Here is a 17,049-nt window from a genome sequence, read left to right on the forward strand (position 1 = left end):
CCCCCCCAACTTCCCCCCCNCCCCGTGCCCCCACACATCCAAGACTACAACCACGGACACCCCCTCCCACCCCCTCCAGACTTCAGTAAACCCCCTCCAGGGTTCCCCAACTTCCCGCCCCCTATCCCTCCACCAGGGGCCGGGGGGGTCCAAGTGGTCCTGCCGCCCCCCCTAACATCCCCCCTCCTAACCTCCCTGTGATGCGGCCTGATGATGCCCATCTCATGCCTTCTGTACCGTATTATGAACTCCCAGCTGGACTCATGGCACCACTGGTCAAGGTAGACTTTTCCAAGTTCTTCTAACAAAAAATAAGCACTTTTGAGAATCACAAGCTTTGCCGAACATGTAAAAATACACTAAAAGCTTTGAAACTGTTGATTTTCATTATTGTATGTACAGTAACGGGTAATAAACAAGCTTTTTAATTATTTTTAGGTTAATGAAATAGGTCAAGTTACAAAGGAGACACCATTAAAATGTTAAAAAGTAAGTTTCCAAAGATTTTGCTTAGTACTACACTTTGTACATGTAACAAAGCAGTCTGGAAAGGCTACAAACCAACGTTCATGTTCAGGTCCAGGTCCAGATTCAAGTCCAGCGGTTTAAGTTCAGGTCCCAACATATACAAAATACAGAAGGGACTTCTCAGTGAACAGTTCCCAATGGAAAATGGGGCATCTTTACCGCAAAATTTTGTAGCAAGCACTGCAGTTCTAGTGAACCGGTACACAGCACTACTTACTATGTACTGAACTCTTCACATAATTGTTCTTTAAATGTCTTTTTCCTGGCTGTATCTCTAGTTGGAAGATACAGAGTACAGACCTCTGGACCCAGAAGACATCCGTTTGCCCCCTCCCATGCCACCGAGTGACCGACTTCTAGCAGCAGTGGAGGCTTTCTACAGCCCACCATCTCATGACAGACCTCGGAACAGGTAAACTTACTGCTGAACTAGAAAGGTAACATTGTAAAGCAAATGCATTATGTTTACCTTCACATATGGTCTGCTTGCACCCTGTTAATTCTTACTCAAACACATTCATATGTATGATGACAGGAGTCTAAATCCCTCCTGCTATAAAATTGCAACATGATGTAACCCAACACTAGTTACCATGGTGGCAGACATCTGGTTCAGGTCATTGACACTATTCGTTTGGAGAAGAAGAGGAAGAAACTGAGCAAAAACAATATGTTTTCCTTTGGTAAACATACATGGAATCAGGTGCAGTCAGCTGCCCTTCAAGGGGAAAAGAGTAAAAAGATCATTTTTCAAATTTCTCATTTTCACGGTTGTGTGCAATCATCTGTGATAATACATGTATACAATCATATACCTTAAACAAGCGTCACAATGACTTGAGTATACTGATTTTTTTTTTCTAGTGAGGGCTGGGAACACAATGGACTGTACGAGTTCTTCAAGGCCAAGAGAAGGTATTCACAAATGAAGATGAAGGAAAAGATGCGGCCAAGGAGGTAAAAACACTGTTTACCTTTGCCCAGGTCAGGATAAAATGTACTTCTTTTGTTTAAATTTGAAAAGTTTTTATTTTCTGTATTGTTATAATCTAAAGAAAAAACAAATTTTGTTCTAGGTCAAGATCAAGGTCTAGAGGGAGAAGGCATCGCTCTCGCTCCAGATCCAGAGGACGATCCTACTCCAGATCTCGCTCTAGATCTCGCTCCAGGTCCAGGGATAGATCATACTCCAGATCCAGATCTCGAAGGTAAATCTCACATGAAAAATGTACTATTTTGAAAACAGGTTTCTAAATACAATGGTAGGATGTAAAAATTACCTTTTGTTTTATACATTGTACATAAGTTTTGTAGATTAAAAAATTCAAATTCTTGCTTTGTTTAGCATCAATTCTGATTGCTGTCGTTTTGTTCTCTTGTAACAGCTACTCCAGGTCAAGGTCACGTTCAAGGTCACCAAGTCCTCGCAGAAAGAGGTATGTTGAGTACAACAATTGTAATAATATATGATGGGATACAGTATTTCTACTGATTTTGGATAAATTGTATATCAAAATGCAAACAATTGGACCAGAACATATGATTGTGTTGAGGCTAAGAGAATTTGATACTAAACACATAAACATATATTACATGTAGTCCATATACGTTAGTTATCTGGAAATATGCCCATCATTTTCAAAGATCACATTGCATGCTGGGAAATGCAAGGCACCATGGGTAACTTGAGGCTTACAAAATCCTTGAAAAATATTGACCAGATACAGCATGCATGCATCACATAAGTGATGGTAAGTTGTCATGATAAAGGTGTTTTCCCTGCACTACCCATGATATAGTGCCCCTCATCTCATACATGTACATGTATGTGTGTCATGGGATCTGTGAAAAGGTATGTAAAGCCTTAGGTTAAGCAAGCCCTTTGTACTAAAATGGCTAATAGACTTCCCGCTACTTCCAACAGGGCAGGGTCCCACTCCCCCCTACCTTATCAACGTACCTCCCGCTCAAGGTCCAGGTCACATTCAAGGAGTCCTTCTCCAGCCAGCTTGTAAGACTGTATACTGTCATATGCATGCACTCTACTGTTTCCAGTAGTCCTATGCATTGCTTATGTTGAATTTCAGGGACTACAGTGCCCGTAGGTAGAGCACGAGAAAATTCAGATTCTAAGAACAGTCATATGCATGCACTCTACTGTTTCCAGTGGTCCCATGCATTGCTTATGCCAAATATCAGACTGGCTGCAGTGCCCGTAGGTAGAGCACCAGAAAGACTCATGATCAAACCTGCCTGTAGACCGGATTCATAAACTGCTTGCATCAAAAACAAAGTTTATATTTTGAATCATAATACACCAGTGTGCAGCAATTTAATTGTAAAGGAAGTCAGGCTTAAGTCTTTGTGTACTGTGGAAAAAACAACTTTTTTACCAATTGTAGACAGAAATATCCACAGCATGAAGTTTTGCAGGTAACATCTATGAAAATAAGATCTGGAGCCAGGTTGATGTAAGACACCAGACTGTTGTTATAACAGGTTGTTTTTGTGTACCTACAGCTCCATGCCGTTCTACGAATCAGCCACTATGGACACCAAGATAAGCTCTGCCAACAAAGGACACCAGCTGCTGACAAAAATGGGTAAATGTGCTGTTTTTATATCACATAACAAGTAAACCACATTAAGGCACAACACACCCGTTTTTGTACCTTACTGTAAAAGACTTTTTGCTAGTAGGTGTTGCTCTCTGCAAACGTGGGTCGTGTGGCACAGTCGGTAGCGCGTTCGGCTCACACCTAAGAGGTGCCCATGTCACCGATCTTGTGCCCTTGGGAAAGGCACTTTACACGACTTTCCTCACTTCACTCGGGTGGAAATGAGTATCTAGCTTTGGTTTTTTTTGGACTTAAAGCTACGCATTTTTACTAGTCCGGAACTAGTTCCAGTGAACTAGTACACAGCACTAACCACAAGGCAACAATGTTGTGTGTTACAGGTTGGTCTGGAGCTGGCCTTGGTGCCACAGAGCAGGGCATCCAGGAGCCCATCCGAGGTGGGGATGTCAGGGACAGGTCTGACATGTTCAAGGGCGTGGGGGTCACGGTCAATGACCCCTTTGAGAACTTCCGCAAGAGCAAGAGCCAGTCGTTTGTGGAGAGGATGAAGGCTAGAGGGGAAGGAGGGGGGTAAGTCTTGTACCTCCAGACTAGGAGGTTTTGTTTTAGCTGGCTTTGTGTTTTTGTTTGTATGCTTTTCCAGCAGAGGTGGATAACAACTATTCACTAGTGACTAACGACTATTTGAAAGGCCATAAATTAACCAGGATAGTACTCAGGCTATACCAATTCACTCTTCTATCAATTGTCCCAAGAGTATATTATAAATTGTGTATTGATTAGTAAACTCTCACCATCATTCTCATCAGCTTTTGCTTACATGATATTCCTTTCTGTTGCAGGACCTGACATCCTTCCAGAACATGTAAATTACTCTGCTCCAAATGAGTTCCTGATACTATTCGTTTGTTGTCTACTTTTAGTAGTTACAAAAGTGAAACATGCTTGGGATAATCCAAAGGTTTAATATAAAGTTAAGCCCTGACACCACAGTACCTAGTAGTATCCACTAGAAAATGTTTGATTTCAGTGTCTACATTAATGTCCATACCCAGTACCTGTAAACGTTTTCTAGAGCTTTTGGTTCTACATTTAGACCAGTGTCAACATGAGTTTCATTAGACAAAAGTATGATACTTGTATTATCTTTAAAAAGGTTTCTTACTATACACTTGTTGGAAATAATTTTGTCATTGTAACTTGGTGCTAAATCCCAAATGCTACATAAAATGTACATTGTACTTAGTAGTTCTTCAAAACATGCCATCCCTAATATGCAAAATAAAGAAACCACCATATCTAATGACACTTGAAACAATTAAGCCCTTTGTTTTAAGGTTGCTCATTTATTACAGTACTACAATGTACATGGAAGTACATGTAATGCAGTATTCTCATGACAAATCATGACCAGGGGATGAAATAAACAGTCTCATTTCAAAACGTGCCAGCTTTTCAATTAAAGCATACACGATTCTACAACATTCTGCAGTGTACGGTACAATGTCGCTTCAAATGATAAGCAACTGCTTACTGCTCTTCTTCCTTATTTACTATCTTATGTACTTCTTGATTCAGTCATGAATATTAACTCATCTTGGTATGTTAAACCTTTCACCTCCCTACAAATGTGCTTTCTTACTCTCATAATGAAGCCCCATGTTGCTACAGTGTTCCATTGTCAATGTTCAATCTTTAAAGGACAAATAACTCTACACGATTCAAGATGATACAGAATTGAAATCTTGATGATGTATCTTTGTAAAACATAGCAGCTGATTCTAATTCAGGTATTTCACAAGGGGGAGAGATTCTGTATTAATGGAATCAACTTTCTTGCAATTTTCTACAATGTATATTTAAGTGTTAGCAAATACGACTAGAAATACTAATTAACAACACGGGTAAGCTACTGTGGCACTACACGGTAATCCTCTTGAAAAGTTACTGCAGGTATCCCAGGATATCTGTGAAAAAGAAAAAAATGTATTTAATACTAGGTAGATGTATCAATGACAAAAACAGGCCTACTGTATAATGATATTCTGATCAAATTTACTCCCAGATTCTCCTTTTAGACTGTTTTCATGTCATTCCAGAGTAGTGTTGTTGTTTTTTTTTCTCACAGTGAAAATCAAAAGAAACGTGATGTAAAAGCAGACAAAGGCCTAGAGGGTTTGCCTTTTTGGAAGGTCAAGTTTAAAACCCTGGCCAGGTCATACTAAAGACTTGAAAGATGGTACATTCTGCACTTCTTGGCATATCACACATAGTATTACGGGTACATATTACTACTACATCGTACCAGTACTGGCCTGCTGTAGTGCTGTTTTGCCCAAAGGGTACAGTAATTATTGGAGTGCTGTGCCTATACACTTAACAGTGTGGGAAGGGTTTTAACTTACTATCAAGATACAGAAGAACATCTTACCTTAATTAGTGGGTAGTGAGAGGAGTGTGTTCTGTCCTGGTGGGAGGTACGCCACGTTGCGTGATCGGGACAGCTGCAGGGCGATGTCTTCCGCAGCCTCCAGCCTACGCAGTTCGATCAGACCGTCACCAGCCTTAGCAAACTCTGTTGCCAGAAGCTCCGCAGCTTTGGAGTCGCCTTCTGCAATGATGATAGCGGCAATCTTCTGTTGCTCAGCCTAGAGAAAAAAGAGTCAGATTTTCCTTTTATTTATTATAGCAACTAGAAATGCAGTCATGTATTTCATGCAAAACTGGGAATGATAGTAGGTTGCCGTCTTCTCCAAATGTAAAAACTCAAAAATGTCGGCATATTCTAGAAGAAAAACAAAATGTTTTAGTACTAGTATGTAGCTTTTTATTTGTTTTCTGACCTTTACACTTCAGTTTCAGACCTCTATACTTCATGAACTTACAAGTATCATGGGAGGAATAAGTTATTGAGTTAGCCATTGTAGTAAAAAACTAGATAAATGAGTTCCTTCTTTCTTATTTATCCATGTCAAAAAGCCACCTACCTAAAAAAAAGAATATGAAACTGAAATTTTATATCAATACAGGTTAGACATCCAGATTAAACATAAGGACATTGGATGCTATCTAAAATGTCTGACTCTTCACGCTACTTATTTAGTTGCTTGATACTTGTCTTGACTACTTTCCTCCATAATGTTCTGGATTCATCCCCAAACATGTACTAGTATGCAAAGCAACAACAATTGGTAACTGGAACATGTACATGTACATCAGCAAATCTGCTAGTCCATAGTTGCAAGGAAGCCCTGTGCAATTTTCAAAAAAATTTCAATTTTTTTTTTAGACACTCTTCAGGGTGGCTATCTAGCAGAAATGCTGAGAGGAACATTCAGTATACTGATGTGTCACAAACCTTTTCAACTACAAATCTAGCCTTCTCTGCTTCCTGTTGGGCAACCTGCTTCTGCTCTACAGCCAGGGTGAACTCACGGCCAAACGTCAAATGGGTCTAATATCGGAGGAAAGCGTGAAACGTTACATCTGCAGCCCAAGTACGGACACAACCTCACCTTTTCTACGACAAACCGCGCCCTTTCTGCCTCCTGCTGCGCCACCTGTTTCTGTTCAACTGCGGAGGTGAACTCTCGGCCAAAGGTCAGATGGGTCTGATGGCAAAACACTCCGTTAACATACAAAAATGTACAATGCAGGGCAATATATTAGCATTATTACTCTTTTTATGTATGCCCATTACAAACTACAAGACTTTAGTACACCTGTACTATAAATAAATCTAGATATGGCAATATTTTTTTAAAATCACTCACAGCTTCAATATTCATTTTCAATATCGATGAAGTCAGCACCCTACATATTGTACATGGGAATATATGAAATTCACAAAGAACAATTTTTGTACAGGACAAACATTTTGAAAGCTGGGTTTCACATTATATAAGTAACATTTCATTTTAAGATACAATCACAAAATTCTTGTACAGTAGTAATAATCCAATGTCAACAACATTAATGATTGAGTATCCACACTTTTATTGTATTCCTCAACAACCTACCAGTGAAATATCATCCAGGATAAGTCCAAACTGTGCTGCCCGCTCCATGAGGTCCTCTGATACTTTCTGAGACACCAACTCTCGCTGGGTGATCAACTCACTGGCATCAAACTGGGCCTGGGGAACAATGGAAATGTACATCTCCATACAATTGTAGATTGTATCAGTGCAATAGCACCTAGTGGGTGGTGCAGGGCTCGAAATACATGTACTGGGTGCATGTGCACCTTCAAGTGTACCCAAATTTGGCGCCGAGCACCCAAGTTTTTCTGTGGGTGCATCAGTGCACTTTGAAAGTTGGACACTGGACTAGTCTCTTTTGTAGTGCTTGTACTTAGGAGAAGCATTGTACACTGTGTGTTACACATGTACAGAGGCATGGAAGCTCGACATGGAATGGTACGTCCAATAGAGCATGGTAAACTCTGGTGTTCCTCTCCCTGCAGGTAATGAGAGAATGGCTACTGAGCAGCCATCCCTAATTGCAGTCTGCAGGGGTATTACAACTGTAAATTGTCAAATATTTCTTATCCTAAACTAAAGAACACCAAATCAAGATAGCGAACAGCCAACAGTCAAAAATTTGGTGAGTCCAATCCTTGTGTTGGAAAATATTGTTTTTCAACTCTGGATTTGTAACAATTCCAGAGTTGATTGAGAAAAACAATATTTTCCAACACAAAATGTTGTACGTACAACTACAGCCTTGAGGACTTCATTAGTGATGGAAGGTAGCACTCTCTCATCGTAGTCTGTCCCCAGGCTCATGTACAACTTGGGCAGGGACGCTGCCACAGGGCGGAACAGAATTCGCAGGGTGATGTTCACATTCTGCAGATCTGTGGCAATACAAAAGATTCCACATGTTAACAATTAGCAAGATGGAATTTTAAAATAAAGAGTGTATAATGGTTAGAATATTTGGTCCACAATCAAAAGGCCTTTTGTTCAAACCTCAACAGACCCCAATGCAATACCCTTCTTAGAAAAAAAAAATGTTGTGTTTCTTGTTTCCCGGCTGACCCTAGAAGAAACTGCCAACCCTAGCCTTTTTTTTGGCGTGGACCCCTGCATGGGATATAAATTTTCAGAGCTTATCGACCATTTCTACCTCAATCCATGATATTACACGCAAGTGATGAAATGTTGCACAACCAGTTTTCCAACATTGACATTGAAAATATAAGTGTTCTTGTGCAAGTTTTAGCTCTTTGGTTAAACTGTTTTATATTGATCAGTTTGATCACTAGAGATCAAGAAAGTCTAAAAAAAAAAGATAATCCCTATCTACTGACCCTAACTTTTTCTGGACTGAAACAGGACACACAACATTTTTTTGACATAACATGTGCAATTTAAAAATTGCACCTTTGCTTCCTGTGATGACAGGGACATTGCGAGGTCTGGCTCTGCAGTCGAAGATGATGGGTCTCTGTACCCAGGGGATGAGGAAGTGTGTCCCCTCTCCACTCACGGTCTCCTTCACTCCGGTAAAGCGGTCAAAGATGACCGCCCGATGACCAGCATCAACTGTACAACATACAGGATATTGCAAATGAGTCTGTATATGAAGATTTAATGTCTTATAATATATGCTAGAAAGATTCATATCGGATGCTATACTAGAACACATGAGACTCAACAACCTCACATGCGAACAACAACATGGATTCTCCAAGGGTAAATCCACAGTCACAAACCTACTAGAGGCACTGGATGTGTGGACGGAGGCTTTGAGCCATGGTGTGCCGGTGGATATTATCTTTTTGGATTACGCTAAAGCGTTCGACACGGTTCCACATGAGAGGTTGATTAACAAAGTTGAATCCTTCGGCATAGCAGAGAACTTGCTACTGTGGATTAGAAACTTCTTGACTCACCGGAGACAGAGAGTCGTCGTCAACGGCCAAGCATCCAGCTGGAAAGCGGTGACGAGTGGCGTACCACAAGGGTCAGTGTTGGGACCGCTTCTTTTCTCAATGTTCGTCAGTGACATACCCGATGAGCTACATAACTTTGTTTCATTGTTTGCGGACGACACAAAGATCTACGCCACTGCACATGGGTGTGAAAGCCAGGCCAAAACACATGCGACTCAAGAACTCCACACGAGCCAACCCATAACACATGCGACCCAAGAAATCCACACGAGCAATATACACTCCACATGTCTACAGGCTGACTTGAACACTTTGCAGAGATGGTCATCTAGGATGCAGATGAAGTTTCATCCAGACAAGTGTAAAGTAATGCACCTGGGAAGAAGAAACCCCACACACGAGTACACTATGACGAAGGAAGATGGAACACTCCACACGCTGAAGGTGACACATGAGGAGAAAGACTTGGGGGTGACGATTGACAGTGACCTCAAGTTCAGCACACATGTCCAGATTCAAGTCAATAAGGCCAACAGAGTTCTGGGTGCAATCAGGCACACCTTCAAGTACCTGGACAAGGAGGCTTTTCTACCTCTTTACAAGAGCCTAGTCCGGCCACATTTGGAGTATGCAACAGTGATCTGGTGCCCTAGAACCAAGAGAGACAAGGACAGTGTCGAAAGAGTGCAGAGAAGAGCTACGAAGCTTGTGGAGTCAGTGTCCCACTTGTCTTATCCCCAGAGGCTCCAGGCCCTCCAGTTACCGACACTCCACTTCAGAAGACAAAGGACAGACGTGATCCAGCTTTACAAAATCACACACGGGTATGACAAGTTAAGAGTTGGAAACAGCTGCAGTATTTGTAGAGGGACCATGTTTGAACCCAGTCTTTCAACTACCACACGGGGCCACTCCTTCAAGTATCAAGTACAAAAATCACACGGGACGAGGAAGTGTTTCTTCTCTTCAAGAGTCACAAGAGTGTGGAACTCTCTTTCCCAGGAAGCAGTGTCCAGCAAATCAGTAAATGAGTTCAAGAACCATATTGCACACGAGTGGAAGAATCACCAGGATATGTACAACTACACCTTTACGTACTGAACACATGAGAAGAACTGCTACCGCCGAAACTACCCGAAGTGCGGTCTCATTACCCACACAGGGTACCTATTGACCGGCTACAGGTGAGAATACAGGTGAGGTGAGAATTATAATAGATTATGTAATTTTTTGCATAATGCCACACCAAGTAATTTTTATGGATGACAACCTCTAAATCTAGAATGCGAGAGCTAAAAAAAATAGACAAGTCGAAAAAAACCAAGATGCCTAGATCTTTGAAATATTATAAGGGGTGGCAAATGTTATGACACAAATTTAATAAAAGAACACAGTGTAACAACCAACAAGTCTTTTCGTCATGAGAACAGCAATAAATCAGTGGATCAGCAGTTGTCGCCCTGTCCTGTTTCTTTCCTCTCATCACATTTTCCCTTTTTTTTTCTTCTTTTGGGAACAGTAGTTGAACTGGCCAAAATCAAATTATATGTGTTTGGAGGTCATCCAGACTTGGCACATGGCCTAACCATGGCCTAACAAGTGACTTAAAAGTATCTTCTTCTAACTCATCCAGGCGAGTCGTTAAGTACGACGCTTTCGCTCTTTAAAATTTTCTTAAAACAGGGTTTAGACAAAAACAGCTTGTTTATCTTTGTCTGTATCACAATTTATTATTACGGAGGTTAAAAATATGCACATGCAACAGTGATGCGGTATGATGCAAGGAAAACCATGCCCCCCTCCCCACACAAAATTGTCCTCACAATGAGCACTGTTATGACCTGGACACTTCCCTACGTGTCTAAAAGGTACTAAGCAATGTTTTCTCACCGTTGTACAATGCTGTGTTGACCACTCCGCCGACAACAGCGATTCCGAAGCCGATTCTTCCGATCGTGTTGAATAATCTAGAAGCTGCGGCAGACATGTTGGTAGGGTAGGGTGCGCTCTGACCTCTCTGTCACCGCAATTTTCACCGCCTTTTCACCGCTTTTAGTCCCGTTTCAAACCCCTGACGACAACGTTGCAATAACACCTCAATAAGTCCCTGAAGTGTCACACACTGAAGAAATGTGTCCTAAATTCCACTTATGACGCAGTTTTGCCGACAAGTCTCCTTCACATGTGCTGATGTCCACACACGAGGTACGAGGTACATGACCTTTCACGCCGCAAAGTATCCTGGGATAGCACTTTGGGACTAGAGGAAAACTAGCTTCCGATTCGGGAGAACAAAATACGGCATCGTAATTATCCCCAAGAAGATGCGGGGTGACCATATGATGTTCTATGGTCTTCACAACACGTTTTGTGGCATTCTGTACGCCTTTTTAGATGGTCCGTGTTTGTATATCCATAAAATGTAGAAACATAAATTGCAACAATAGGGACTGAACTTCGTCAAACAGTTAACGTTACATTTTGTATGTTGCCCTACAAATGTACGTTTGGTGAATTGCCGCTAAAGAAATGTTTTAATTCGATCGCTAAGGTTACTAGAGTAGACTACATTTAGCAACAGTACCAGTGATCTTCAGAGCTTAATAGAAATATTGAGAGGAATCTTACAACCACAGAAATAGTGTTACATGTAGAAATTTGATGCTGTTCTTAGATCAAACTAATACATTCTTTCATCACACTGTTAAATATATGTATCTAATTTAAGTTAATATATAATAACATCACTTCTAACTCGTAAATGCTCTAAGCTTAACATCTTTTTGTTTCCAATTATAATTTCTATATATGGCCGCTGGAAACCGACTGTGCAAGAAAATCTAACGGGTGCACATATATCATCAAACTACTACTATGTAGGTCTACTTTTATTTCCATAAGATAGATAAGATGTTGTAAGATGTCTTAAAACTAGCAAATTATATATAACACCTAACTTCAACAATACCATTATAAACTGGTTATGAATATACATTTTCAAGTAAGTCTTTGACATGATTATGCGGATTTTCGTTTGTTTGTTTGTTTGTTTGTTTGTTTGTTGTTTGTTTTGCCGATGGTCGCTTGGTTGTGCCGGGCTACTTATGACATTTCCACAAGTTCTTACATGCAATTTTCAAATCCCTCCCAACAAACGCGTAAACAAACGGGTTGAGAACATTGTTCAAATAAACAACGTTGTACAGGTTCATTAACGCTTTGAACAACGTTGCGGGCTGTTCATGATACGGCACAAAATGGGCAAATAGAGTAATGACCCCGTGTGGTAGCCAGGTTAGGAAGAATATGAGAGTTACCAACATAAATATCTTCGCCATGCGGTTCCCTTGCCTCTTCCATTTTGCCTGTATTCTAGATTCTGCTGTACTCCTTGCTCCTCTGCTATTAGTCCCTTCTTCTCCGTTCAAAGTTACTGTGCTACTTTCTCTAGATGCAAGCTCAATTTTACTGGTATAAAAGTTGGTATCAGACTTTCTTTCATATTTGCCTGCGGTGCTGTCCTTGGTGTCAGGTGCCTTCGTTGGCGGTGACAAGCCTTGGATTGGTTGATCCCCCGAACCGCTGGCCAATCCGCGATCGTCTTGATTTGGACTGTCAACGGTCGAGGTTTCGTAACCAGACGTTGATGGAGAATCTGATCTGCATCTATAGTGTCCTTCCTCTGGCACGGCGAGCTCAGACATAGAGACAGCGGCAATGGATTGAGCTTTCTCACAGAGCGTGTCTCCCGTCTTTCGTCGGCTAGAGATTCGAAGAATGTCGCCAAGACGACTTTTTTTGCCCCAAATAGTTTGTGAAGAAGTCGCGGTGATTTTGATGACAGGTTTTCTGTGGGCTCTGCCGACTATGCTACGAAAGGTCCGCACGTACAAGGCAGTAATTACCAAAGAGGCCGCCAAGGTGACGCCTATCAGCATATAAGAGTACGTAGAAATAAGACCCTCACTGCCATCCTTAAAAGAACAAACATAAACATTCCATCCTACATTAGCTTTATGTGTTAGCTGATACACCGTTAGAAGGGGACAACATATCACGGCAGAAGCCACAGCTCCTACGGACACCACTACTTTAGATCTAGGGATGGTGGTAGCGAATGCGACAGGCCTATGCACGGCTAAGTAGCGCTCGACGGCAATGCTAAGCAGCAGCACCACAGAATATACGGACAGGGTGTGGGTTAGAAACGGAATCAAGCGGCAGAGAAAGTCGCTTGGATAGGCGTACTGCAAAACCGACGCGGTGATGTCCAGAGGGATGAGTATGGCACAGGTGACCAAGTCTACGGCAGCTAGCGCCAGGATATAGACGCTTGCTGAGGTTTTCTTCTTCTGAACATAAACTATCGCCACGGCGACGTTCCCAATAGTCCCAACGCACGCAAATATAGGCAGGAAAATGAGAGACGGCAGGTAGATCTGTGATTGCTGCTGATTAAACCACGAGGCAGGGTCTTTACACACGACACAGTCCACTGTACTGTTGGATTGCTGGTCGGCTGTGGTGTTTTCAGACGACATTCTCTGTAAATTCTTGTGTATTGGAGATTCAAGTATTCTAGGCTTTCAAATAACTCTCTGATCAATATAACAATCAGATGGTTGGTTGGCTAGTTTGTCGGTCGGTTGGTTTGTCGGTTGGTTAGTTGGTTGGTTTGTCGGTTGGTTGGTTGGTTGGCTGGCTGGTTGGTTGGTTGGTTGGTTGGTTGGTTGGCTGGCTGGTTGGTTGGTTGGTTGGCTGGCTGGTTGGTTGGCTGGCTGGCTGGCTGGCTGGCTGGCTGGTTGGCTGGCTGGCTGGCTGGCTGGTTGGTTGGTTGGCTGGCTGGTTGGTTGGTTTGAGTGGTTGGTTTGTTGGTTCCTTCGTTGTTTCCTGCGTTAGATGGTTTAAGCAATAGATCAGGTTTTTGACTGTTTGAAAATGTCTAATGTGGAGGTCTTGCTTATCCGAAGGACCACGATCTTTAACTGATCCCAAGACGCTAAACCTAAAGATAGATCTGTCAGCTTTAACAACGGCTAATACTCGTACAATATAGGTCGTGACAGGGTTGATTGGAATCAGCAAAAGGAGTCGTACCTCTTTCTGGAGCGAATTCACCTTGAAGTGATGATGAACACTCTCCGAATAATGCCACGTGCGAAGATTTAGGAAGTATTTCGGAAGGTTGTTGATGTTAACGTTGGAGATAACTGCAGTATCGACGATTACTGCCGGTCCTTTACATACACGCAAACGCTGTTCAATATAAGCTGCTTCCTCCCAGTGATAGCTGAAAGCCGCAAAGGTACCGGTGTCGGAAAGTTGGCCTTAAAAATAAAAGTTAGGCTCAACACGCGGCGGTCACCAAGGACGAACGGTCGTTTGAATGTTCAGGAACGCTATGACAGAATCAACAGTAAAGCCACGAATAGAACACGACAACATATACTAAACGTATCAGTGGCGACAGATATGTGACCAGGCCACCGGCCCGGTCAGAATGATTTATATACGTATTTTAGAGAGGGGGGGTTGATACGTTAAGTACGGGAAATTTTCCTTAATTATCAGGATAAAAGGAAACTTGTTACGTTCACCTGACCACGTAAGCATGTTAATGGCCTTTTTATGTCTCAAATTGGCAATAGAATAAGAACATGTCCCTTTTAGTACCATGATATTATCATCATTGTTGTTTCTTTATGATATTCCAAAGGACATTGCGATTTACACAGCTACTGGATACTTGGTATAATTAGTGTGCTAAAGTTATTATAGCACGCCTTTAAAACACAAATGAATGGCTTGGTAAACAGACGAAACGGGTCATTAATGTATGGATGAAAAATAAAATTTGCCCTGAATATATTTCCCGGAAGAAAGGAAATTACATTAAAGTGACATTTAGGCCGCAGTTACGTAACCAGGTGCTAGGAGAATTTTAAGACCAACTGATGACATAAAAGTCTTTGTAAGTGTTTTCTTTTAGAGACTACACATTATATTTGTGCTTTTCTTACATGACTCAGCAATGGCACAGGAAATACCTTATTTTGTAGGAATTAGGTTGTTACATAATGCTAATGATGATCGAATTTTAGGGAAAAACTGGACTTTCCTGGCATTGCCCTCTAGCCGATGGCAAGATGCACTTTGGGCGGCTTTGACAAGTTTGCACACCAAACTGACAAGAAAATCCAGCAGAGATATGGAAAACGGTGTCTTATATCCTTCTCTACTCTACTCTATTACTGGAAGACAGACGAAAAACGTCCAGACAAAATTATGTACAAAATGACTAATAAAGGGGTGGACGTACCAACTACGTACTTGTAAAGTACCTAAGTTAGTAATACCAGCTAAGAAAAGAAGAACTACTAGTAGTCATGCCTGCAAGTACCACAGTAATTAACCAAGGATTGTGGTGTTAAAACTACATCTTTCCTAGAACTATCACAGAGTGGAACTCGCTGTCACCAAGTACAGTAGGGGCATTATCATTAGATAGCTTTAAACAATGTTAAGAGTTGGATGTTCGAGGGTTAGGTGTAACACGTCGTTCGGTGTAATGTTGCTAGCTACGCCGTGCCGAATGCCAGCGAAGCTGGTGTGTTACGCCGAAGGGCGGTTATACCGGTTATACAGATACAGATTTCCCTACTCTTGCCGGCAGTGGATAATTTGCGCACCTTTCTGTTCTCCACACCGCCCGCCCCCTCACCGCCGCCCGCAGCTGGATCCGCCCGGCGGGGACGTCAGAGGATAGACCAGCGGCCGCGAGTGGGAGAGCCACCCGACTGCGTATGTTGCCGCAGGGCCATGCACGCGTGCTTGAATACACTTTGATCTTTCACTGTCTGCTAAATAAAAAGCACTGTGTGACCAAAAGCGGATACGTATGACGCATGACTAGATAAATTAAATATCATCTACATGCATGATGTAAGAGTGTGATAATCAGATTTAAAAGACAACAAGAAACATCAGTAGTAGGCAATTCCTCGGTTTCGTAAGACCGTGAAGGTACATCTTCTACACTAAGAACTTATTGATTGCTTGAACACTTAGAGCGTCTGAGTTCTAATGCAAATCTATGTTTTTATGTTGTCCTTTGTTCTTAGATCTCTGTCATATATGGGGGATTTAGCTATAGACATTGCAAAGTTCACACATGCAGCAGAGGTTACGGCGTCTCATGTACGGGGAGTAAGATCCAGTTTCTCTCTTTTTCTGTCAAGATTAAAATAGTTTCTGCCTAGGATTATCCTACACACTCTCTTTCGTACAGTTTCTATGTACCTAGACTGTATAGTAGTGAGACCTGGATGGCACACAGACTATTGAATAACAATTAAAATGTTTAAATGCGGAAAACGTGCAACTAACTTGGTTGCAAAGATATATTGACCCTAAAGAATAATGCCGGCTTTAGCTATTTATCATCAGTTTGTGATCAAAGAAAAAGATCATGGGTTTTCAAAAGATCAGTGTTGCTTCTTAAACTTTAAGTAACTCGTTAGAAATCACTTTGAAGGTAACGAGAGGTTGTTTTCAAAAGGAAAGACACGTTTGATATGTCCTTGATAAAATATGAAAGCCACGACCCTACGTCAGTTAGCAGATGTTGCTAATTAATGAAAGCTATTTTTTGTTATTGAAGTTGTTTTTTTAATCATTACGATATAAGTGAGGTCATGGCGTGGGCTAGGGTGATATGATTTGATCAAAAGCATCCTTGGGCGATGTGGTTTAAAATAACTATTCATGAGCATACGTAGGTTACTGATAACTGCAGGGTAGCCTTTCAGACATCTTCGGTTCTTGTGAGGTGAGTGGAATACTTTATGTGCTATCGCACTTATTCGAATTACGTGTCTTACGTGTCAATAGAAGACTCCTTCACGTTTGTGAGTAGCCAGTCCAGTTTTAGCGACCCTGCCTCTAAGAGGATGGGAGTTCGAATCCGGGCTGTTTTCACTCACGCGACATGCACGCTACTGGAAAGGTCGCAGTCTTTAGGACGGGACATTTAAACCGTATACT

The 17,049-nt window shown here is 41.7% G+C and overlaps 3 protein-coding genes across 4 annotated transcripts in view; 1 reads left to right on the plus strand and 2 right to left on the minus strand.

The window, feature by feature from the left end:
* The window catches only part of LOC109478332 (calcium homeostasis endoplasmic reticulum protein-like), an 8,870-nt gene extending 5,189 nt beyond the window's left edge, over window positions 1–3,681 (plus strand). The window contains 9 exon segments of the mRNA XM_019779832.1: window positions 1–141; window positions 144–281; window positions 807–940; window positions 1,393–1,485; window positions 1,605–1,736; window positions 1,914–1,964; window positions 2,453–2,539; window positions 3,049–3,131; window positions 3,488–3,681. The exon segment at window positions 1–141 is cut by the window's left edge and continues 53 nt beyond it. Coding sequence (XP_019635391.1) covers window positions 1–141; window positions 144–281; window positions 807–940; window positions 1,393–1,485; window positions 1,605–1,736; window positions 1,914–1,964; window positions 2,453–2,539; window positions 3,049–3,131; window positions 3,488–3,681 — 1,053 coding nt within the window.
* Window positions 3,682–4,605: 924 nt separating this feature from the next.
* Window positions 4,606–11,083, minus strand: LOC109478333 (prohibitin-like). 2 transcript variants are annotated; one of them, XM_019779833.1, is made up of 7 exons: window positions 10,897–11,083; window positions 8,495–8,656; window positions 7,823–7,965; window positions 7,127–7,243; window positions 6,466–6,561; window positions 5,539–5,755; window positions 4,606–5,074 (listed from the first exon to the last, which is right to left on the minus strand). In XM_019779833.1, exons 1-6 carry the CDS (start codon window positions 10,991–10,993, stop codon window positions 5,540–5,542), a joined length of 831 nt encoding a protein of 276 aa, XP_019635392.1. In that variant the 5' UTR covers window positions 10,994–11,083; the 3' UTR covers window positions 4,606–5,074; window position 5,539. The 2 variants fall into 2 exon arrangements, with proteins under 2 accessions (XP_019635392.1, XP_019635393.1); XM_019779834.1 differs by lacking the exon at window positions 6,466–6,561 and adding an exon at window positions 6,623–6,718.
* Window positions 11,084–11,599: 516 nt separating this feature from the next.
* Window positions 11,600–13,547, minus strand: LOC109478226 (neuropeptide CCHamide-1 receptor-like). The gene is made up of 2 exons (XM_019779684.1): window positions 12,324–13,547; window positions 11,600–11,605 (listed from the first exon to the last, which is right to left on the minus strand). Exons 1-2 carry the CDS (start codon window positions 13,545–13,547, stop codon window positions 11,600–11,602), a joined length of 1,230 nt encoding a protein of 409 aa, XP_019635243.1.
* Window positions 13,548–17,049: the final 3,502 nt, after the last annotated feature.

The sequence above is a fragment of the Branchiostoma belcheri genome, unplaced genomic scaffold, assembly GCF_001625305.1.
Source record: "Branchiostoma belcheri isolate BF01 breed outbred unplaced genomic scaffold, Haploidv18h27 scaffold43, whole genome shotgun sequence".
Lineage (NCBI taxonomy): Eukaryota > Metazoa > Chordata > Leptocardii > Amphioxiformes > Branchiostomatidae > Branchiostoma > Branchiostoma belcheri.